The 24,576-nt window shown below is 41.2% G+C and overlaps 1 protein-coding gene across 1 annotated transcript in view; it reads right to left on the bottom strand.

Moving 5' to 3' along the window:
- MAP7D1 (MAP7 domain containing 1) overlaps positions 1-24,576 on the bottom strand; it is a 103,198-nt gene that overhangs the window by 13,418 nt on the left and 65,204 nt on the right. Inside the window, exons 3-12 of the mRNA XM_063454520.1 lie at positions 23,343-23,411; positions 16,103-16,266; positions 15,208-15,322; positions 12,768-12,878; positions 10,323-10,445; positions 8,337-8,476; positions 6,245-6,378; positions 5,878-6,167; positions 1,431-1,647; positions 557-749 (exon numbers count right to left, since the gene is read on the bottom strand). Coding sequence (XP_063310590.1) covers positions 557-749; positions 1,431-1,647; positions 5,878-6,167; positions 6,245-6,378; positions 8,337-8,476; positions 10,323-10,445; positions 12,768-12,878; positions 15,208-15,322; positions 16,103-16,266; positions 23,343-23,411 — 1,556 coding nt within the window. The remainder of the gene's footprint in view (positions 1-556; positions 750-1,430; positions 1,648-5,877; positions 6,168-6,244; positions 6,379-8,336; positions 8,477-10,322; positions 10,446-12,767; positions 12,879-15,207; positions 15,323-16,102; positions 16,267-23,342; positions 23,412-24,576) is intronic.

The raw sequence follows: 24,576 nt of genomic DNA, 5'->3' as shown, positions 1-24,576 counted from the left end.
TGTCAAAAAATATGATGATACCTTGATTGACTGACATTCCTTAATAAGCCCACGACTCCTATGTGGACACCTGCCTCTCCTGGCCCACCTGACTGCCCTTCTGCCGCTAACCCCCTTTCCCCCATGTTTTTTTTTAAAACTTTTGTCTCCTATTTCCCACCTGCCTCCCTCCCATTCTAAACAGTCTTCTCCACTCTCCGATACATGTTTATCGATGGGAGATTGCCACGCATGGCATATCTACCCGCGAACACAACAGCAAAGGTTCAGACACTCTGGCTGGACATCTTCCTTCTACTGGAAAATGCTCTGTTAATGATTTGATTACTATCGCACTGCCATAAGCCTTTGTTATGTGCACTGATTTGATGTTATCGCATGGTGAGAAATGAAAAAAAGGGAGAGAGAAAAAAAAAGGGAGAAAAAAGTAAAACTTGGAAAATGTAAATAAAGATTGTCATAAAAAAAAAAAGAAACAGGAAAGTAGGTCTGAACCAGCAGAGTTAAAGAGTTGACCCATTCTGCACCAAGTTTCACATCCAATCATCCTCCTTACTTGTTTCTGAAGGCGTTCCATCTCCTCCTTATCAGCTTTGGCTCGCTCTTCTGCCTCTTTCCTCTGTTGTTCCTCTTCACGCTTAAGCCTTTCTTCTTCTTCTAGTTTCCTCTGCTCCTCTTGGCGTAGTGCCTCGGCCTCTCTCTGATGCCTCTCCTCAGCCTCCTTGATAGCAGCCTCTTCCCGCTGACGCCTGCATGAGTACATAATTCACCATTAGCCATCCTCTATCCCTTGTTTCCGTATATTGCAATTCAGTCATATAACTTCAAGATCAGGCCCCTCTTTAAAAGGGATATCCTCTATTTTGAGACCAAATACTAGTCTCCCTTTTTCCTATGAGATTCAATTTGCATACATAGCAGACATTACCAACAGTCAAAATAATCTGTCTTTAAACTACAGATTGCTTTTTCAGGTACATAAACAGCTATACATAGGCCATGAAGTTGCCTTAAATGTCCAATATAGCTGTATCCCCTGGCCACAATGCTTAACATGAAGGTGTCATTCTTTGTGCAGTTTTAAAAGTAAGTAATTAAGTAAATGTGGACGCCTGTACCAAGGACAGGATGCCTTGAGACTGAGTATTTATAAGCATCAGTCTCTCAATGGTCCCCTCCATCAATTACACATAAAAACAAGTTTTCGACTGCATGTAGATATGGGTGACTGTCTGCAACTTTATGTTTCTCTGGAACTAAGCTTCTGTTGTATCCTCCTCCTGCACTTATTTGACCTACCATCTACCGTCATAACTATTGGAACCATTATTTAATCAACTTACACCAAAGATATTCGATCTGGGTGGAGTATGACATAAGACAATTAAAAGGTAAAATGATAACACATTCCTCAGCAATGTGACACATACCTCTCCTGTTCCTCACGCTCCCTTCTCTCCTGCTCTTCACGCTCCCTCTGCTCTCTTGCCTGCCTTCTCTTCTCTGCTAGCAGTCTAGCAGCTTCTTCCTTGTCAGTAGTTCCTGCCATTGGTTTACTGGGGGAAGGGGCTGGTGATTGAGAGATCACTGTTGAAGGAATGGAGGGGGGCACTGTTGTAGGGGCTGTGACTGGAGTGGCGGCAGTTTCTAAGAAAAGAAAAAACAAAAAAGAAAAAAGAAATAACAAAACAACATGAGACATAATATAATAATGAGCCAGAATAATAATGAACCAGAATGAGAAATTATCAACAGATACCAACATGAACCAACAGATAGACCATTTACTTCAGCAATGCAGAGGACATGGGGAAGTGTCAGTGTACATTTATTGAGTGCTCTCTTCGCCTACAGACATGCCTTTTTTTGTACAAGGTGCAGGATTTACAACAATATGATGGTATAACTCTGAGCTTTGTACAATTCAGGCCTCCAGTTAAGTATCAAAGTAGAATCTTGTGAAAGGACACATCCCCCCACATAAGCAGTACAGATCTGTTACCAGTAGAAAATGTAGGAAGGCTGCCAAATATACAGGGAGTGCAGAATTATTAGGCAAATGAGTATTTTGACCACATCATCCTCTTTATGCATGTTGTCTTACTCCAAGCTGTATAGGCTCGAAAGCCTACTACCAATTAAGCATATTAGGTGATGTGCATCTCTGTAATGAGAAGGGGTGTGGTCTAATGACATCAACACCCTATATCAGGTGTGCATAATTATTAGGCAACTTCCTTTCCTTTGGCAAAATGGGTCAAAAGAAGGACTTGACAGGCTCAGAAAAGTCAAAAATAGTGAGATATCTTGCAGAGGGATGCAGCACTCTTAAAATTGCAAAGCTTCTGAAGCGTGATCATCGAACAATCAAGCGTTTCATTCAAAATAGTCAACAGGGCCGCAAGAAGCGTGTGAAAAAACCAAGGCGCAAAATAACTGCCCATGAACTGAGAAAAGTCAAGCGTGCAGCTGCCAAGATGCCACTTGCCACCAGTTTGGCCATATTTCTTTTTTGTCAATCTTTCTTTTATTAGAGGCATATAAGATGGGGTACAGAAGAGAAATTGGAGGAAATGTTTGAGTGATTTACAATATAGGGTTGTTACATCAATACACAAAATTAAATTACATTTCCAAAAGTGCAATGCCTCGTTTTTTATATTTTTTGTTGCTAAACTTTAGGTGAAAATACAAGCTATGGACCATAGGATCCGGTTGGTAACTTGCGAAATCATGTTAGACAGACATCTGGTGACACTTGGGTAGATAGCAAGCTAACAAATTAAAAAACAAACAAACACCTGAGCCAAGTAACGAGTAAAGTGTTAGACAAACGCATTAGTCTAAGGAATATTACATGGGAACAGGCGGTCCGAACACCTGCCTAATGAGTGCTATAGAAGATTATAAAGCTTAAACGTACATTATAGAATATTCCTACAGGGTCTGGGTATGGTGCTTTACTTTTGTTTTAGCAGGAAAATAGCAAAGAAATAACCAGGCTATGGGACATCTGTCGTGTGCAATAAGCACGCCCGGCTGCACATGTACACAACAAAAATAATCTCGCTTGGTGGTATTGTGAGGTGTGCTGCCTTGTGAGTTACATGCCCTAGGTTCGCATTATGGCAGTTTAGTTCTCGCTGTATTATGTATGTGTGTCGCAATAAGTCTCGCTGCTATGTGGTTGCTTGATTGTGTGTTGTTTTTGATGTAGTGAGACCTTTGTGGGTGCACAGTCTAGCAAGCTGTGCAGAATTCGAGCAGATATGGTCACTATATGGAGCAACTAGCAAACTCAGTGGGAACAAATCATAAGACCTGAGAGGAGGACGGTAGAGCAATATTGCAGTGAAATAATACATTTTCATAATGAGTAGTCTAATGAGGCTAGACGCCGGACAAGACAAACAAGGGTCCTTTAAAGTAAGGGTAATTCCGCTGGGTGATAGTGGGTTAATCGGTATGAGTAGTTTTAGTCCTCCAGGCAGACAGTTTGTAAGGTATTCATTGTTCAGCCCACTCCAGTCAGGTAGAGTCCTGATGCCCCTTTAGAATGTCTCTGGGTCCCCATTCGGGGTTGGTGAGTGGGTTGATGGGGTTGGCAGGTCATACCTTGGTGCTGCTGTTGTGTTGTCTCAGATACACTGGGTGTGTGATACGGCCTTACAATTTCAGGGCCTCTGGATGTGGTGTCCTTGTGCCAAATAACTGCTCCGGTGGTATCTTTGGGGGTGTGCAGCCGCACGTACCCCTGTGTCGTAGTGATGGCGGGTGGGTGCTGGTTCGAGTTGCGCTGGCTCATATGAGACCGGTCCAATGAGTGCCCCACTAGAGTGGCTTGTGTGGTTATCCCGGTTTTGTGTAACTGGAGGCGGAGGCTTGCGTGCGATAAACCTGGTGCTCTGTCCCTCTTTAAGGCTCGCCGGAACCTATATAGCCGAACAGCAGCTCTGGAGGCTCGAGGTATGCGCCTGTAGTGACTACGCCTTGCCGCCGGTCGGAACCACGAGGCCACTAATGCTTCAGCCTTGTAGTAGGGTATGCCTCTGCTGTGTAGCATGTCCCTAAGCCTTGTGCAGAGCCAGTCAAGGTGTTCTCGTTGAGGAGTGGATAGCTTGGGTTGGGCTACCCGCCGCTGAGGCACGCGTTGGGCGGCCATTTTAATAGGGCCTTGATATTCTGTTGCCTCTGCGTACCGTGGGGCTCGCTTGTCAGCTTTCCGCTTAAACATGGTGTTCCAGCAGGGACCGGGATATCCCCCACCGGTCCATGGGGGGGGGGGGTAGGTTGCAGTGATGTCGCTTGTGGGCTCCGTTGCCGAGGAGAGCGGCCGTCTCCCCCCGGCTCCAGCCCCAGTAGGCCGCAGCTGCATCACCGTGCTCCCTGCATCGGCAGGCCCCGGGGTAGTGCACCCGTAAGGATCGTTGTGCCATTCAGTTGCCGTTTTTTCTCTGCTTTTGCGGCCCGTCTAGCAGGAGCTCGTGGCAGATGCGTCCGCTTGGCGTCCAGGCTCCGCCCCCCCAGTTTGGCCATATTTCAGAGCTGCAACATCACTGGAGTGCCCAAAAGCACAAGGTGTGCAATACTCAGAGACATGGCCAAGGTAAGAAAGGCTGAAAGACGACCACCACTGAACAAGACACACAAGCTGAAACGTCAAGACTGGGCCAAGAAATATCTCAAGACTGATTTTTCTAAGGTTTTATGGACTGATGAAATGAAAGTGAGTCTTGATGGGCCAGATGGATGGGCCCGTGGCTGGATTGGTAAAGGGCAGAGAGCTCCAGTCCGACTCAGACGCCAGCAAGGTGGAGGTGGAGTACTGGTTTGGGCTGGTATCATCAAAGATGAGCTTGTGGGACCTTTTCGGGTTGAGGATGGAGTCAAGCTCAACTCCCAGTCCTACTGCCAGTTTCTGGAAGACACCTTCTTCAAGCAGTGGTACAGGAAGAAGTCTGCATCCTTCAAGAAAAACATGATTTTCATGCAGGACAATGCTCCATCACACACGTCCAAGTACTCCACAGCGTGGCTGGCAAGAAAGGGTATAAAAGAAGAAAATCTAATGACATGGCCTCCTTGTTCACCTGATCTGAACCCCATTGAGAACCTGTGGTCCATCATCAAATGTGAAATTTACAAGGAGGGAAAACAGTACACCTCTCTGAACAGTGTCTGGGAGGCTGTGGTTGCTTCTGCACGCAATGTTGATGGTGAACAGATCAAAACACAGACATAATCCATGGATGGCAGGCTTTTGAGTGTCCTTGCAAAGAAAGGTGGCTATATTGGTCACTGATTTGTTTTTGTTTTGTTTTTGAATGTCAGAAATGTATATTTGTGAATGTTGAGATGTTATATTGGTTTCACTGGTAAAAATAAATAATTGAAATGGGTATATATTTATTTTTTGTTAAGTTGCCTAATAATTATGCACAGTAATAGTCACCTGCACACACAGATATCCCCCTAAAATAGCTCAAACTAAAAACAAACTAAAAACTACTTCCAAAAATATTCAGCTTTGATATTAATGAGTTTTTGGGTTCATTGAGAACATGGTTGTTGTTCAATAATAAAATTAATCCTCAAAAATACAACTTGCCTAATAATTCTGCACTCCCTGTATATTTTTTACTGCCTGACAACGAATAGAATGGTTATGAGTAGATATATAGGTATAGAAACATATCATGTGACGGCAGATAAGAACCATTCTGCCCATCTAGTCTGCCCAATCCTGACATTCGGGATGTAAAATAACAAGGGGTATGACAATGGAGATGTAGACTCGACTGAGACTTCGCTTTGGATCTACCTTTGTCCTTCGTACAGTGGACAGGAGTAGTTGTGATTATTGTTGTAATAACTTACCTATGCTTGGAGTTGTGCTAGGGACATTTTCTAGTCTTTCTTGAACCACCGTTACTTCCTCTTGCTGTGGAGCGGGTGATGGCTGCCTTACTTTTTCCACCTTGCGCTCCTCTTTTTTCTCTTTGATTTTGCTAGGAGTTTTCTCCTTGATTTTGGTCTTGGTTGTCCCTAGAGCATTTTTGGGGGAAGACTGTTTTGGGGTCCCTTGTCCAGAGGTGCCTGGGATAGGTGAGGCTGTGCGACGAGTAGGGGTGGATGGAGAGGACGGCCTGTTTTTGGACTTCAAACTACTGAAATGAAAAAGAGAACAATTATATGCCAAGTTTTTGATAATAGCATATTTACATGGCTCTTGCTGTAAACTGACCTTATGTCGGGAGAGGGAGATACACGACTTTTTGTTGCGGGAAGAGATTGACGTTTTTTAATAACTCTGTCTCTGGTCAGAGCACTCCTTTCCCGCTCATTCTCTCTATCTTTCTCCTTCTTTTCTTTCTTTTTCTAGAATGCATAATTAACATAGTATAAAACTGTAGTGCAGACAAAAAGAAAAAAGTGCACAAAAGCAAAAAAACAAAAACAAAAAAACAGAGGAAACAAAAGTAATATAATGGCAAATATCCAATTATTCAAAGTTAAAAAATGACAATATATTACAGGGGTATTTCCTAAATTGTGATATGTTGAGAATTCAAAGTAAATTTAAGGCCACAAAAGTAATTTCTCACTCATCTGTTGTTTCAATTAGATTATTTTAACAGACTAAGGCCATGGGTAGAAATTTTTTGGGTACGCTACAATGCTGACATCAGCAAGTTTTCCCTCACACTGTTTCACATTGTTCCATGGCACTTAATGGGGGCTATTCCTACACAGGGCTGTATCTTCCGCGAGGCTGACAAGGCATTTGCCTTGGGCGGCACTTTCAGGGGGCGGCAAAAAACGCAGAGTAAAATTAAATGGCCTTCATGTTGCAGGGATGGATGTTTCGAGACTAAGGAAGAGAGATAAGACAGTTACTTTACTTAAAAGGAATTTACTGCTGGGAGTGGCAAGTGGGGGAGGGGGAATGGAGCAGGCCAGCCATTTGTTTGCCGGCGAGTCTGTGAGTATTTGTGTGTGTCTGTCAGTGAATGTGCGCGTGTATTTGTGAGTGAGTTTGTCTGTCAGTGTATGTCTGTGAGTATGTGTGTCTGTCTGTGAATGTGTGTGTATATATGTGAGTGAGTTTGTCTGTTAGTGGGTCTGTGAGTGAGTAACTGTTAGTATGTACATGTGTCTGTCAGTAAGTGCATGTGTCTGTTAGGGTGTGTCTGAGTGATTGTGTGTTTGTCAGTGTGTCAAATCAGTGAGTGTGAATGTATGTCAGTGTATGTATATCTGAGAGGGTGTGTATGTCACTGAGTGATTGTGTCAGTTTGTGTCTGTCAGGCAAAGTGCATTTTGGTCCTAGACAGGAAATGTAAATACCGACGGCAAATGTAGATTTCGACATGCCTAAGATATCACACCACTGGGTTAACATCAGGTGCTCTCACGTTGTCTCTGACAACGGGCTCCTTAAAAAGTCAAAGAAAAAAAAAAAGTTACCTGCGCTCTCCTTAATCCCTATGTATATTTAGACAAATGGAGGTCATTTAGTTGCTCCAATGGCCATTGGAGGGAATGCCCGCCTGCCAACGTCAAGGCAGACCCCCCTATGCGGGTCCTACACTGACCCTTCACCTTGCTTCCTTAAGCTTCTGGCAAAGATCTCTCTAATGAGACAGAGAGGGGTATTTTTTTTTTATATACACCCCTATATACTTATTAACCCTTAATTAATGCTTAAAAAGTCACACTTTTGCTTTCTCTACTGAAGAAGGTTTATTTGGCCTGATATCACATCACTCACAACACACGAAGAGTGTTTCCTGTGTCTTGCTCCATAGGACTCCAGTGAGCTTTCTGCTACTTTTCATGGAGGTTTTTTAATTATTATTATTATTATTATTTATTAAGCAGTAACGTATTCCAGTGCTGTGCAAGTTGGATACACAGATAAAGAAGTTGTTGAGGAAAATAGCTGTAATTTAGCACACTGTCACCCAATTTCAGATAAAGCACTGATCATTTACTTCCACAGACTGATCGATCTCTGAAGAACACTCATAAAGCTGGTTTCTTGGTTGCTTTACTCTGTGTGTGCCTGGATTTTTGGGGTCAATCCATATTCATTATCTGTCCGTTCTCTCCTTGCCTGGTTTTTCCATTCCCTGTACTCTATTTATTTGCTATTCAATGTATCATTTCCTCTCCCCTTTCTCACTCAACTGCACTTAATTCCAAATTTATAACAATGCATTTTGGTGGGCATATCTTACCATACTGGGAAAATTATTATACAATTTCACTTTTTTGTAGCAATTAAAACATTTATTTTTTCTCTTTAATAATGTAAGAACTGCTTTGTAGCTCACCGGAGAGGCATCACTCCTTTTTCGTGGGGTAATATCTGGGCTACTGGCAACAGTCCTTCGACGTTCTGGACAGCGGTGTTTGTGACTATTAAATGGAGTCAGGGGACTAGCAGATGCAGAACGGGGACAAACATGAGAACCTGCTAGGAAAGGAACATCAGAAAATTATGTTTTATTTTTGTAAGACACAAAAGACAGAGATAAACAAGTACACAGACCACCTCATGCAGTCCTAGGGTATATTAATACTAGTGTCCTTCCCTTCTAAGAGCACGAGAAGATTGAGTAGAGAGGGAGAATTGACCAATACCTTATTGGGGTTAAAAGAAGACATTAACCACACCAAAAGAGAGAAAGTTTTGAGCACACTCTTAATCACTCACTGGATGGGAGGAATCTAGGAACCTCTCTATCTGAAACCAGAATTCATACATACAAGATCAGGAGCATCACCAAAAGATCAGGCAGATGGTTTACCACTGCTAAGTAAGCTGGATCTGGCTCCATATTTGTGTCATAATTTAAACAAATGTATGGGAGCATTAATAAGACATTCCAGAGTCAACAACATGCATTTCTGACTGATCCATGGCTCTGAGTACTGTTACATCTAAAACCAAATGTTCTCTTTGCTAAGACCTTTTGTATTCTCACACATTCACGAATATACAGTGACTTGGCAGCAATGTAAATTGTGCCAGTGAGGCCACCAATTATTGCAAAGAGAAGGTGGTGGTTTGGTGGCTGATAGTAAAAGACTGCTACAAGTGTGCTAAGTATAAACTCATTTCTATTTTTCTTCTTAAAAGGACATGCATCACTTGACATTTTTTTTTTAAATCAAGCAAACAAATGTTTTTATAAATATACAAACCAAAGTTAAGCAAGAAAAACTTTGTTTATAAGGGATTATTACATTATTATTTAAAAAGCTATAAACTTGGTCAGACTACATTGATGGGCACACTTCTAAGCTAGAGGAGTTTCTTCAGCCTCCCCCACCTTCTCTCTTTTGCCAAACCGTCTCAGTTTCAGACTAGTCCACAAATGGCAGAAATCATTGTGCAGAGGAAGAAGCCCGACACCAGAACCTGCTCTACATGATCACTCTGATCAGATTCCCCCCCACCCGCCCTTTCCCCCTGTCAGGATGTTGCAAGCTTAAGAGATCTTCCAACTACACATGTAAGTTTGGCAGGCGTACCCTATTCACATTTCCATCATTCCTAGGGATAGGACACCTATAGGTTAGATCAGTTTCTTCCCTGTATTGTTTGTGGAAGGCATAAGAAAGAAGAAAACAAGTAAATATGTAAATCATAATTGCCTGTCTTTTTCAACCTGCAGCATGTGTCAACTTTTGCATTCAAAGCTAAAGCTTTTGAATGGGACAGTTGTTTCAAAGTGAGGCATGTCACTAACTTTTTTTTTGCTGGATATGCTATCAGTGTATTTTAACAAACAATGCAAACAGCAAAATAAGTGTAAACCATTTTCAAACATGACATACAAAACAACCGTCAAAGAAAATCAGAACATGAACAATTCGCCATGTCCAACCATCTGAAAGGTTTGGACGTACACCCATTCCAGCTTTTCCAAGCAACAGCAATGAGTAATTGATTTGCAACCAGTTTTCACTTAGACAAGAGCATCATACTTGCACCTTTCGTGCAGTTATACCCCAATTCCTTTACACTGTGGGCCCTCACTGCTGATTGGTCCAATATGTCCAACCCCTACTTTATAGATGGTAAGCTCATTTGATCCTCTTCAACCTATTATTCCTATAATTTTTTGTAATTGTCTCATTTATTGTAAAATGCCCCCCTCTTGTAATATTGTAAAGCGCTACAGAATTTGTTGGCGCTATATAAATACCCATAATAATAGAGTGTACACTCATTATGCAGCTCTGCATTATACAATGAAGATTTATAAATAAGTATTATGTCCTTTACCACCCATTAAAAATGTGATTCTTACTCAGATCTCGCCCATTTCCTGGAAGGGTAGCTGCGCTGCGACTCCGGGCAAGGAACGAGAGGGTAGGAGTCATCAATCGGTCAACGATACTGCTCTCCCAAGGACTGAGCTGCAGACTTCGGTCTTTATAGAGAGAATTACAGGACCAGTGAAAGTAGGGAGAGTGAGAGATTATGAATGAGAGAGAAGTTAATGGGATAGAGGGAGAAATAAGGGAGAGAAAGAAATGTAATTATTGCTTTGGCATGAAACATCCATTGTAGCAGATCTGGGGTGACGCCATATTGTTAACATGTTATTTCACTGAAGTTGAGTGGTACTTGCCTTGTTAATAACACAAACCTCCTCTCTGTTTTAAGCTCAAGTGTTTGGAATTAGAAGTGAGGAAGCAGACAGGGCGTAAGAAAAGCTAGCAGGCTGCATGTGTTTCATTTCTATGGCTACAGTGTTATGACTGATAAATACACCAAACTGAAAAGACTTATCAAATCTTCTCCCTTTCCTAGTTTTGGCACAAAGGGGTGTATTCACTAAACAGTTTGTTCTGTCACACTGATTTTGGTATATTCTCCAATCCTATTTTGCCACTTCACCTATTTTTATTTGCATTGAGCAAATACATTTGGTGAATAAACCCCAGAGTATTTATGGATTTCGCAATCCCAAAACACATATAAAACCGATCTTACTGCAAGTTCCTTTCAGTAAGAAAAGCAGATGTGTTAAAGTTACGTTTTCTTTTTTTTCATAGAGATGTTACGGAAAGATGGAAAGATAGGCGGACAGCTGACAGGCAGAAAGATAAGACAAACAGAGGCAGAATAAAAGACAAGGAAGAGAGCTCGACAAAACAAACACTAGACAGAAAGACAAAAAAATGAATAAAGTGACAGAAAAACAGAAATCCAAAGTGCATATAAGACACACTAAAATAGTGAAAAGTTCACACACAGTTCTATAAAATGTGTGCAGTGTGTACAGCAGAACAGACTGTCCAATAATCGCTCTCTCCTGTGTTACACAATGAAGAGACTTCCTCCTCCACTATCCGCCCTGGAAATATCTGGGAGGCCAGAGATGGTAACCAGCGACATTCCTGAGAAACAGAAAGCACTCAGCATTCCTGTGTGTTAAGGAAGCAGCTCCATGCAGCACAGGAACGTTATTCTGTGTGTGTAGATAGCAGGGTATAAACATTCATATATATCGTTTTCTAATTTAAGCAAAGGAGTGTGTATGCTCAATGAATCCGGCAAAATGGGTTTACTTATTTTTCCTGGCAATAAAATAACTTCGGAGAACAGATAGAGATTCACACCGTGTTATTTCACTGGGCATAGCCAACCCCATACCATACCTGTTGTAAAAGGTTATGACATGACACTACAGACACGAAGCAACATTAAGCATTTATTCTTTTTCGAGTGGCCGTATTAGTCCAGTAATGCAGATGCAAAGAATGCAGTATTGCAGTATCTTGTAACACCGGAACTTTGGAATGACAAGCTTTGGATAGAAACTTCATGTATCAAGTGTAAAACATCTATTGGGACCCATACATTCTAGCAAAGTATGAAAAGCTTTTTTTTTTTTTTTGACATGTCACAGCATTTGTATACAAGGTGACAATTAGTAAGAGGGATAATGTTTGTTTATCAGCTGAATGTAGTCAAACAGGCACCTATTACACAAAAATATGTGTATTTTATTTTTTAATAAAGCTTTGTTGAGGTGTAATCCCAGCATGATAAGGTCCAGAGTAGGTTAAATAGTCCAGCTTTGTTTTTATTACCCTAATAATGATCAAGGTTCATTCAAGCCACCTTTTAGCATTGCGATCTTCTTGAAAATACCAAACTACTTATTTAAAGCTCATCAATAGGACATCATAGTAACTCTTACCTTTAAGTGTTGTTTCTCGATTCCTATACAGGATAGTGGAACACCGGAGTTTATCACAGGTTTATAAACTACTAGATAGAACATGAATTGTGGAGAACTGACAAGGGCATTGCAAAATTCAGGACAAAATAACCAAATTGGATACATTTTCCAGCTCTTTTAGTTTTACCTAAAAATTACAATCCCTTGTCATTTGTTTATTATTAAACCAGTTTAGTGAATAGACCCCAATGTATGGTCATCTAGATAGTGATCTTGATATAGAGCACAATAAACGGACTCTAGACAGAGATGGATTGAGGAATATGGGGAGGTGATATAAATCACAAGGTATCTTTCTCAATATATAATATACAGCCAGTAATATGTGTATGCAGCTTGACACTTTACTGATGAAATTAAACTATGCTGTGTTTTTTTAGGCTACTTAAATTATAGCATAGTTATGACACTATGCTACTTATTATTGAAAACTTATTAAAGTACGCACACGGATAAGTCTATTACTCTCCGTATACTTCCAATGGTATAAAAAGCGCTTACTTCTACTTGGTGAGTTCCATAGGGTTGCAGAGGATTTAGACAGTCGCTTGTTGATTATAGAGTCAACATGTCTGGGAAGATTTACTGCAGAAACTGAGCATCTGTTTGCACCTGCAATATATAATGTGCTGTGTTAGGGAAGCCCAGCCACATGCACAAAACACAACACTGCCTTCCTCCCTGGTGCCTCTGCAGAGGGGGTTGTACTTCCAACTCAAATCGAAAAAAAATATGTCAAAATAAATATGTTGTGACTCCTAATTAATCTACAGGGAACCCATTTTCCAAACCTGTGATCTCTAAAATGTAGAAATATCTCAAGAAGCCCTACAGCTGTCTGCCAGTGCACCATGGGAAGTGCATATCCAAGACAAGCAAATTGGGTACTGTAGGGAAGTATGGCAAAGCATCATGGGACCGTAAGGGTCACCTGCAGGAAGCTCTCCAGTTGTTCTGAAATTACAGACCTCCTATGTTTTGCCAGTGTCAGTTCTACAGCAGCTGGATAGCTAGCTGTCTGTTGGCTATTCCTAATTTAAAGAAATATTTTCAGCCAGTAAGCTAGTATGGTAATAAGTTAATAAGACCTGTCACCTTAAATAACTTTATGTAAATCCACTGTGGATAAAATAATAACTACAATCTAAATCTAAATCCATCAAGGCAATGTTTTTTGTAATGGTTTAACAGTTCAGTATATATATATTTAATATGATTTTGGCCTACTAGAATTATTGTTACAGTTTGCACTGAAATACCACTGATGTTAATAATTATGGTGACCCCCTCCCAGTTGTATCCCATGCAGACTGCATTATCTAAAAATTATGTACTGTTACTTATCCCATGCGTCAAAAGAAGAATTCTAAAGGAAAAGTGCAACGACTAGCAATCTTCGTTCTATTTGTAACAAACGCTTTGCAGTGCCTTAGGCATTGCAAATTCCCATGTCCATCTTTAGTCAAGATTTCTGCGATGACTGAACATTAATGGCATTAGATGCCTCAATATTGACAAGAGTCCAAGAAGGAAAAGCCACTCAAGTGTTTAGGACATTCCTACCATTGGAGAATAGGCAGAGCTGGATTCTACAGTTAGCACTTGTCTTGGAAGCAGGTTTACCTGCAAAGACATTATGTAGGACGTTTCCAGCTAACTTTGTAATATCGTCTGCTGTGTCATTTATTCTAATAACACATCTGCTGTGTTAGGCAAACATTCCTCTTTGTGTTCCATGTCTTTTGGCATCTTTGAGTTGTTTGAATCACAGGTGATATTCCTTCTCTGAATACCCGTTCATACACGTACAGAGGGAGCATGGCCTTTACTATTTACAGGCAGCACCCTGGGTGGCAAGGGCAACATCTCCATGCCCTGAAAAAACTAGAAACCAAGGCCCAGTGGAGAGAATAGTTTGTGCGAAAATCTCATTACACCTGGTCTAAAACATGTTGCATTAGCCACCAGTTAGGAAGCTAGGTAAGGAGCATGCTGGGAAAAATTAGGTTCAACATAATAAATAGCACATGTAACAAGCTCAATCTTCTGAACTGCGGAAATATTTTTAAAAAAAATGTTAATCCAACATATAGACACTTTTTAGTGACAGATGTAAGGTATCAATCAGGTGACAGGTAAGCATGTAAAAGAGGACTTGCTCAGAAATACACAAAGCACCTATCTTTCCTATGTTATTATGTAAAGGCATACATTAAAATGGGTAAGGTCATGAAGCCCTTAGCAACATACTATTTGAAGAAAATACTTCCATCAATCAAAACAGAAAACAATTGCTAGCTTTTCATCAATGGTTGTTGATGTTTGTTTGTACAATTCAAACAAAACTTCTAGAACCGTGGAGTAAAAAAAATAAATAAATGTGAAACTAATGGAGTTTCCCTCCCCCTCTTTTTTATTTTTTTATTTGTGGCCATGAGAAAATCCCATAAGCCACTGTGCTCAGTGGAGATACATGGAATATGTAATGGCAGTGAGTACTGTACAAAGCTATTCAGCAGCATTCATGCTTAAATCTATGAACAATAAACACTTGTGTTGCTACCGTACAAGAAGCTTTTTATATATAAAAATTTGCACTGTGGTCCATCATATATATTTTTTGTCCTTTGCAGTTTTAGGTAGTCTATTAAAGATGTATCTGGCCAAAGCCAAAGGCCACTGTATTTGTCCTGCTTATACTTTCAAAATAAAGCACAAACTGTTACTAAGCAGCTGAAAATGGGGCAATGTTATTACTTCCTACTGTTGCCATTTGCTGGCGTGAAAAAGTACAGGAAGATCATGGCAATCAGAATGCATCTCCCTACGAGAAATTGTCATGCAGGTTAAAGTCATGCAAGGTTCATGCACAGGAACAAACTTCCACAATGAATCATGAACAATGGAGGCCGCAATACTTCAAAAGTGTCACCTTACTCACCTCCTCTAGGTCCAGGGGAGTTTTGATTCAATGCTCCTGCCCAGGACCACCGCTGTTGTCGGATCTCTGCCCAGGTTTTCTTAGTGTTTCTGGTAACTGCAGACTCATATCGCTCCTGGGGATTATTTATAGGTAATAAAAGCTTGTCATCAAAATGCACATTTATTTCATTGCTCAAAATGGTCTTACAGGGCGATTGCTTGTCGACTCTCTTTTCAGAAAAAAGGCAATGTTTACATTCCTGGCTAGCTGGCTAGTTACACCTCTAGTGGCAGTCACTCAAACAGCCACTAGTGTTTCCTATCTCCACACTGAATGCTCTCCATAGAGATGCACTGATTAACATGTCATGATTCCCTTTTATTCCAGAAGTTTGGTCCTTAGGGGGTTAAATGTATGTCTACGAGGAGATGCTGATTACCACAGCACAGCATTTGCTACGCATGTGCAATAACCTCCCAATGTTTTCCTGTGCGAGCAACCCGCCGCAAGCAGATCTTTATCTTGAAGCAGAAACACAAATTTACTGTTCTTTAAATCTATTTTGCAGATGATCAGACCCATTAAAGAAATTTCTCTAAGCTCATTGGCTGACACTCTAAACTGATGAGTTCGCTAACAAGCATTGCGTGGCATAGCTCCGGAGAGCCAACTAAAGCTACTGCCTAGGACCTTTGGGTTTTTAAATTAATTAGTGGATGTAGGGCTTCCTGCAATGTTATATATTTATGTATATTAATAGAGGGAATTCTTATAGAGATATATAGTATAATGATTAAGAAGGAATTTTGAAACGGAAAAAAGTAATAAAAAAAAAGTACAATAGTACATTGTGCTTCATTTGTAAAAAATGCATATTATTGATTAACAAAGCATGTGCTTACAGTTGGCATACCTTGTTTTTCTCATGCTTTAAGCGTTGCCGTTCCTCAAGTAGGATTCGCTTTCTCTCTGCCTTCAGCCTCTGCTCCTCAAGTTTCTTCTTCCGGTCCTGTATCTGTTTCTCTCTCAGCTGTCTGGCCTTCTCCTCCTTCTCCAACCACACATTTTTCTTGGCAGCTACAGAGTTAACATAATCATTATTGGGACTTAATTATTGAGAAATTATAACAATTTTTATTTTTATTTTTTTTTAAAGCCATTTCATGTCATTTTTCTCAGAGTGCGAAAATATCTTAATTTGTTATTTATAAGATTGTTATTACTGCTTAGGTAACCAGGTCAGCACTGCTAGGGTTATCTTGTTAACATGACGTGGTCTAGGTGCCTATAGAATATTTTCAATGCACATCACAAACTTGTAATGTTTCAGCCTCAGAAATGGGCCTTTGTAAAGCCATCCTCGACAAACGAGCCAAAATGTTGTAATTTTGTGATGTTGCCTAAAGGGAAACTCCAGTGCCAGGAAAACAATCCGTTTTCCTGGCACTGGAGGTACCCTCTCCCTCCCACCACCTAATCACCAGTTACTGAAGGGGTGGGAGGGAGAGGGTACCTCCAGTGCATTAAAAATATTCTATTACCTGAGGCAGCGACGATGTCCCTCGTCGCTGTCTCCTCCTCCGCGACGCTCCTCCTTCTGATTCCGTCGGACGGTTGGCGAGACTGATCCCGCCCACCGGCCGAGGAGACCTAATGCGCATGCGCGGCAATGCCGCGCATGCACATTAGGTCTCCCCATAGGAAAGTATTGGAAATGAATTTCAATGCTTTCCTATGGGGAAATGAGTGACGCTGGAGGTCCTCACACAGCGTGAGGACGTCCAGCGGCACTCTAGCAAGGAAAATCCTTGATAGAAATCAGGAAGTGACCTCTAGTGGCTGTCTAGTAGACAGCCACTAGAGGTGGAGTTAACCCTGCAAGGTAATTATTGCAGTTTATAAAAAACTGCAATAATTACAGTTGCAGGGTTAGGAGTAGTGGGAGTTGGCACCCAGACTACTCCAATGGGCAGAAGTGGTCTGGGTGCCTGGAGTGTCCCTTTAAAGTGTTACTCACCTATTTTGAGGTGCCATTTCTTGTGCTTATATATATAAATTTTATGTATTTGGATTAACTATTCCTTTTTATAACAAACTTCTAAATTAAAGATTGACAAAAACTCCTCTGTAGGTGTTAAAATTCTGTTGCTGCTTGGGATTATTTAAATAGACTAGAATAATTTTAGTAAAAAGAGAAGTGGCTTGCTCTTTTTTGTTTATTAGTGTGCATACTCAGATAAATCTCCATTGGCTGTCAGTGGCCTTCATCAAGGCCTCTTCTAGCCATAGAGTTGGTTCATTATTAACTGTTCTAAGCATATGAATATAGCTGGCTTTACCAGAATAACTGCTGCAAAACAACAACTATTGTTAAGAGTGTATAGAAGCGCCGGGCACGTACCAAACATTACAGAAACTTGTCATTTTGTGAAATAGTAGGTAATGTTAACAGAGGTGACAATGTTTGAAATATCAACGTTAGAAATACGTTAGAAAGGGCACATTATTCCTCTAGAATGTAAGCTCGTTTGAGCAGAGTCCTCATCAACCTATTGTTCCTGAAACATTTTGTAATTCTTTAATTTATTATTACATTTCCCCCTTGTATATGTGCAGGTAAATACCAATAATAATAACAATAATTATTATTATTATTATCATTGGTGAACATGTGATTTCCACTATCAATTACGGAGCGGTAGTGTCATGGCCTGTGATTTGATTTGCTCATGATCAAGTTGGTAATTTTTTTTTTTTTACATAGTCCATGGTCAAGTCTAACCACCATGACTATTACAGCATGACTCCAGCCAGATGGGCATGTCTTCATTCCTCAGCAATCGATGATCCAAAAGAAAGGACAGCACCAACTAATGACCAGGTCAGCCCACACACAACAGCGCAATCCCACAGAACTTTTATGGGATGGTCTGTATAAGAGTTAAAGTTGCCCACGAGTACCCTAAATCTCCATGAATGGCTGCAGAAGAGATGGATAGTTGATGGATAAATTCCTGCTGAATCAGGTTATCCAAATGTGTGGTGCTTCTACAGCTATTAAGGAAAATGGCCACTATTTTCATGAATCTAAGGTTTTTTCACATTATTAAAATTTGCTTTGCTTCTCCTTTGCATTTATTTGGCTATTTAAAAAAAAAATCTCTAACATGAAATATTGTCAAGCATGCAATAAAATTCAATTTCATCACGTGTACCCAGGGTGCACTATCAGAGGGTGTAAGGGTCCCAGATGAACTCTAGGACCCACATTTGCCCACTGGAGATATGCAATGATACAATGATCTCCTCTAAGCAAACCACATCGTAGAACAACTGTGCGGGCCCCTTATAGGGGTATGCCCCCTTTTTCCTCCTGTGCAGTACTGCTGAGAGGACATTATATGTTCGTACATGAAGAAGTCAACAATGCATCATTGTTTGCACCTGGTTCCCCTCCTAGACGCCAAAGAAAACCGAGAACAAATTTTCTAAATGTATTTGTCTTGCTGTATGAGTTTCAGGCATTGCGTGTGAATGTTTTTGTGGTGTGGCATTGTGTACCTGTGTGTGTATATCTGAGAGTGTGTTCTGGCTGTCAGTGACTTTGTGTGTGTCTGTATGGCATTGTGTATCAGTATCTTAAAGTGTGTATCTGTGCCGTAGTATCTTAGTGTGCCTGTGAGTGTCAGGGGAGGCCCGGTTATTGGGGTTGTCAGGGGCCCAAAGTGTTGTAATGGCAGCCCAGAGTGAATGACTAGTAACCGTTTCTGAACAAAGCACTCTATCAGTCCCTCTATCAGATGGCATCTGCATTGAGACATTGGAACCGCAGACAGAGGACACAGCCTGAAAATACTGCAGTGGGTCTGGATCAATGTTTATGATTGAAATAAAACACAGTAATAGAAAAAAATCAATAGCTTTAAACCGGTAATTTTGCAATCCTTGAATACTGAAACAAGGGTATAAACTCTTCCTCCCTTCCCCTAATATAGTCCATCTTGTCTTTCTGTGCGTATAACAAAGCACAGCACAATGACGTGGTTAAATCTTTGCAGAGGAACGAAGATAATTGTGTCCAGATTAGAAAAAATATATTTTGAAGCATATTGAATATTGGAAAGGCACATAAGGAACAAAGAGGACACAGATGTTGAGAGACCGGGGGATAGATAATTAGACATATGGAGAAAAAAAAAAAAAGGAAAAAATTAGCTGGAGAAACGTCACCATTTTGATTATGTGGCCCAGCTTCAGTTTTGGTTGTGAATAAAAGCATGGAAGGCACATTACTGGAAACATGGATCTTTATCTGGTTATTATTTCAGGTTTGTGCTGAACATTGTGAATAATGCATTCTGTGTGTTGCAACAATCTGCTCATAAGCACAGCTGTATGAAACAGGCATACTTAGAACATAGGTGTGACAAAGCATCCCCATATTGTAGACTTTATTGCAACTATGACAATTAAAGTACGAACTGTACCTGGATACCCCGTTCAGGAGTGGACTTGCCCAGGCCTCCCACGAGTTCTATTCACAATTCCCCTGATTCAGTGCATTCCCCTCCCGAATTCATCCAAACACTCACTCCCTGGCTGTTGTTCGTGCGTAAGACATTGCGAACCGTATTCAGCGGGACCTAGCCGCGACTGATATGGAACTCAAATCGTCTATAAGTTGTTGCGGCTCCTGGTCATTTTTACCTACGATAATGACACCTTTACCAATGTGCCAGGAGAACACTTGTTGGTGGGAAGGTATCTAAAAGGGAGGGGAACTATCGCTCCCTGAGAGCCAGGAGGAATACTATTTATTGCGTACACAGGTGCCCCAACAGTTGACCGGCCAAAGCACCAAACACTCTGGAACACTTTTGGGCATAGACCATCTGTGCAGCCAGTCAAATCTTTACCCCGGTGGCATTTGGTCAATTCTCCATGAATCCGGGCACTATTTAGACAAATTTGCATGCATGCATGCAGACCAGCTATCCGGGCATATATGACTTGTGGGTGTTCAGTACTGTACTGGTTTTATGTTGAACCCTCAGTGTATACTCCCAACATTAAGCCTCAGCTGATGTATGGGGGGAAAGCTATACCAGGTATATTCATTACTGCGTCTGGAAGTCGCTAGAACACAACGGGAAAGGGAATCCTTGGCAGCGATACTACGGTGGTCCGCCACAATGGGCACAAGAGTTGATAGTTAGGAGTTATTTGAAAATGTATTTGAAAAGGCAAACTACATCAAATTGCTTATTTAGAGTGGAAACATAGTTGTATTGACAAGACACATTTTTATGTTGAAAAGGATTAAAAGACTCCATTTTCTGAAAGTTACCATCTATTAAATCTCTCATCCCTTCATTGGTTGTGTGTTTTTATATGGAATTTACTTATTAACTTTTTTCCAATTCTATTTTATTGAGTTTTTGACATAGGGGTCCAAAAGGCAAAAGGGAAGGGTAACTAGAGTGGACAGTAACACACAAGTTTATCATCAGATATACAGTTCTGGATTCCATGTAGTAAAATGGTTGTTTCAGCCTTTAAAGTACCACTCTAGACCCCCAAACAACGTTAGCTTGCTAAAAGGCTATGTCTGAAGAGTGTATCCTCTTTTTTCACTTTGCAAAAAGTGCAGATTTCAATAGAAATTGACACTTTTATAAATTATCTGGTTACACCCCTTGGCTTTTTAAGCAAACAGAAAAGAAATGTTAGTTCCTTGTTTCGTTAGCTCAGTGAAGCTGACCTCAAGAAGCAGCAATTTTCCTGAGCACCTGACTTACAAAGACTTCTTATTGAGCTGTATGGGGCAGTCTGTGAATGGACAGCCACAGAAAGTGTGGGCGGGGTTAGAAGGGGAGAGCTTGCAAAGGCCGCAGACAAGAGATCTGCAGATTTTTGCAAGCTGATTTTAGATATATCCACAATGAAAAAATACATGCAAGTTTTCATTTGGGGTATATCTACTAAACAGTACATTTGTTATTTATTTTGTATTTGGGCAGCAAAGTGTCCCTTTAAGGAAATCACAACTCAAAATAGGTTTACTTATTAAGTTTATTGCATAATTTGTTTCCAACCCTCCTATCAATAAGGTTAAAATTACCCCTCCTTTACAACAGATAATCTGCAAATTACCATGTATTATAGATCTAACTGTACAATAGTGATCAGTCTATGATCAAAAGTAGTATATTTGGACAGAATTACAATATATCTCTTTAAAAATCGTGTGCTTTTAATGTCGGATGCCATAATAGTGTCTATGTTTTTTTTTTGTTTTTTTTATTCTTTATTTTATTGTGCATGGCAAGAAAAATACAGTGGTGCAGGTAAAGCCACAACAGCAATCACTGCCTTATCTGTCAACATATATGAACAATATCGTGGCAAGTCGGAACATAGCACATTTTGTAATTTTATATAATGTAGTTTCCTCGAGTTATAGATCAACTTGTCAGTTATGAGTGAATATTCATTAGGTACACAGTGTGATTGTCTGACTGACTATGGTATTAAATTTGAAAGTTACAAGCTTGTTAGAGTAGGTTTGAGTTTCCACCAGGCATAGCGCGCCATCGGCATCTTAATGCAAGAAATCAGCACCAAAGTGGCGTTAATCTTTAATATCAGCTTAAACATTAACATTAGCTTTAATATTAGCTTCAACATTAGCTTTAACTGTAGTTCTATCAGAGAGGGTGTGTGCGTGTCGATGTCTGCCACCACCGCGACACCAGGTGGGGTTAGCTAAGGTGTATGTAAACTGTGTGTGCCTTAATAATGTCATAGCCTCACAGGACGGGGTCACTGCCGGCTCCGGCCATTACCTAGACAATGAAAAGTTATCTTTTCCCCATGCGTGGGGATAGTCCCTGTGCACTACCTAAGATGGCTACAGAGTCCCAAAGTCCCGCTGCTGGATTTTTTCTCCTGGTTGTTGGGTGAGTATGGGTACGGAACCTGTCGTGCCTCCGTACCAGGGTGCGATCTGCCGCGTTGTGGAGTTGGGGGCATAGTGGTGATGTCACTGGGTGTCTTCCAGGTACAGGTCCTTGGTGCAGGCTTCAAGGTAGTTGGTGGGTCGTACTCGACTGGAGTGCGTCTTGCGCCTGTTTCCTGGGAGTGCCACAGCTGTGCGGGTATGCATGAATATGCAGGCTTCTGTGGTGCTTGTGTGTCTTGGGGTCTCTACCAAGGGTGATTAGTGTGGAGGTCGAGAGCCTTCATGGGATCCCCCACCGTGACGGCTGAGTGAGTCTTACACACCACCTTGTTCTCTGGAACTGCCGCGCTGCCGTTGGCCATCTTAGTGTGGCCGCGTGGGAGCTGTCTGCCTTTGGTGCGCAGCTGCACAAGAGAGCTGTAGGCTGTAAAAGTGCAGGCCTGCCTGGTGGGGACCGGGATAACCCCCACCGGTCCCAAGGGGGGGGGGAGATGAGGGGTAACGGGGCTTTAGGGGGCTTCAGCACCCTCTAGATTGGGAGAGCGGCCGTCCCTCCCGCTCCACGGGTCGACTAGGCCGCACCGTCCCCTCCGGTTCTTCTTTCTGCCTCAAACTCGGCCCCCAGCCGTTGCCACACGAGCCTGCCACGTCGTAGCTCCGGTATGTATTCACTGGGAGGCGAAATGTGGCCAGAATCCATGCTAGAGTCGTGTCCAGGCGAGGAGCCCAAGCAAGGCACGTCTGATCGCCATGAGTGTCAGGCCCCGCACCCCAGTGTCTATGTTTTTAAACCTGTCAAGCTTCTAATTTATTGATCCTATTTGGAGTGCCAGGTACCATACCAGTTGCTGTTAGATGATTTTCTTATTTAATCACTGTGCCAATGCTGAAACAGTTAAGAACCCTGCAGGCAATCAAAAAATCTGTAGCACATACATCATGTGATTTGGCTTCTACAGACTGAATCTGTGTCTCTTGCCATCTCTTGGAGATGTGAAATATTTATGCTCTGCAGGCAGTATGGCCAATTAAACATTAATATATGTCCATTCTTATGAGTTTTCCCAGACATGAATTTATTAGAACAAAAGATCAAGGAAAGAATGTATATACTTTCTCAATTGGCTGCAGTGTTGGCAAAATGATTAATTGAGCGCTAAAGGGTTAAAACTCAAAGCTCAGGTGAACTCACCCAAATACTTGGCCCGCTCTTCTCTTCTCTCCTTGGCCTGCTTTTGGCGCTGTTCTGCTTTCTGCGTGTCTAGGGAGGAGAATAAAGACAGACTGAGACAATGCAGCATTCTCTGCACAAAGCACAATTCTAATCTATAGGAACAGCAGCCATAGAGATACAGAAATGTCAAACAGATAACATCAGAAATCACCAGACTGGACTGTAAAGGACATTTGAAAAACTATTTGTGATCGCCGCTTCATAGGTCCACTTCAAATTAATTAAATTACTATGTTTATTTAAGGTCTCTTGTTACTGACACTTCCACTGTATGTATGAATAAAATGAATTCATTTAAATGCACAGTTCGATAATGTAAGTAATGTGGCCTGAAAAATAAATAAATAAATAAATAAAAGCCCAAAAGGATATCTTACAAGAAGATAGCCAATAAGGGAAGGGCCCAGCCCAATCTTAATAGTAATGTAGTAGCGAAAAAAACAAAAACTTTATTAAAGTCTATTAAAAAACGGGGACAGAACAGAAATAGACAGAGTCTCATTAAGAGAGAGATATGTAGCATAGAAAAGCGGCTAACAATGAGCCTAATAAAGGAAAGTCCTCACAGGAAAAAAGGAAGGGCAATATACTAAACTATGCACAGCTCAGGGTATAAAAGCAGTGAGAGAAATAAGGAAAGGGAGGGAAAGGGGGGGAAAGGGGAGGGTGGGTTGGGATAGCAGTAGGGCGGTGACCCCAAGGGGAGTGACTACCCCCCAAAAAACGTAAGGGGATACAATATAGCAATGCTAAGCCCATAAATAGAAAACCTCTCCCCAGACCACAAAAAGTCCCAACTGAGGACGGCGTGCGGTCACGCCGAAACGCGTGTAGGCTTTAGTTTATGTTTTCTGCACTTTTTTGAGCACTTTGCACTTATTTTTTTTTAATTCTTTATTTTTGAGGTGCAAATAGTTAATACAAGCTCTTGCCATGCCCCGACAGCAGGTACAAGATTGGTAAAATACATACATGAACAGGTATAAGGCATAGAAGGTCATTGCACACATTTTTTAAGTTAAGTAGCTAGTTCACTGAGTAGTCAAATATGTCTAAAGTGTTTAGCAAAACATAAGATGAGGTCTAAATGAGTTACATAGACATGTGCGTGGGTATGTGAAAATGAGTTTCAAAGCAAGCTGGTGAGACATGACTATTAAATGTTAAGAAAGGAAAATAATAAACTGGTAGA

Source organism: Pelobates fuscus, chromosome 1, assembly GCF_036172605.1.
Source record: "Pelobates fuscus isolate aPelFus1 chromosome 1, aPelFus1.pri, whole genome shotgun sequence".
Taxonomy (NCBI): Eukaryota; Metazoa; Chordata; class Amphibia; order Anura; family Pelobatidae; genus Pelobates; species Pelobates fuscus.
This window is presented reverse-complemented; position numbering and strand designations above follow the sequence as displayed.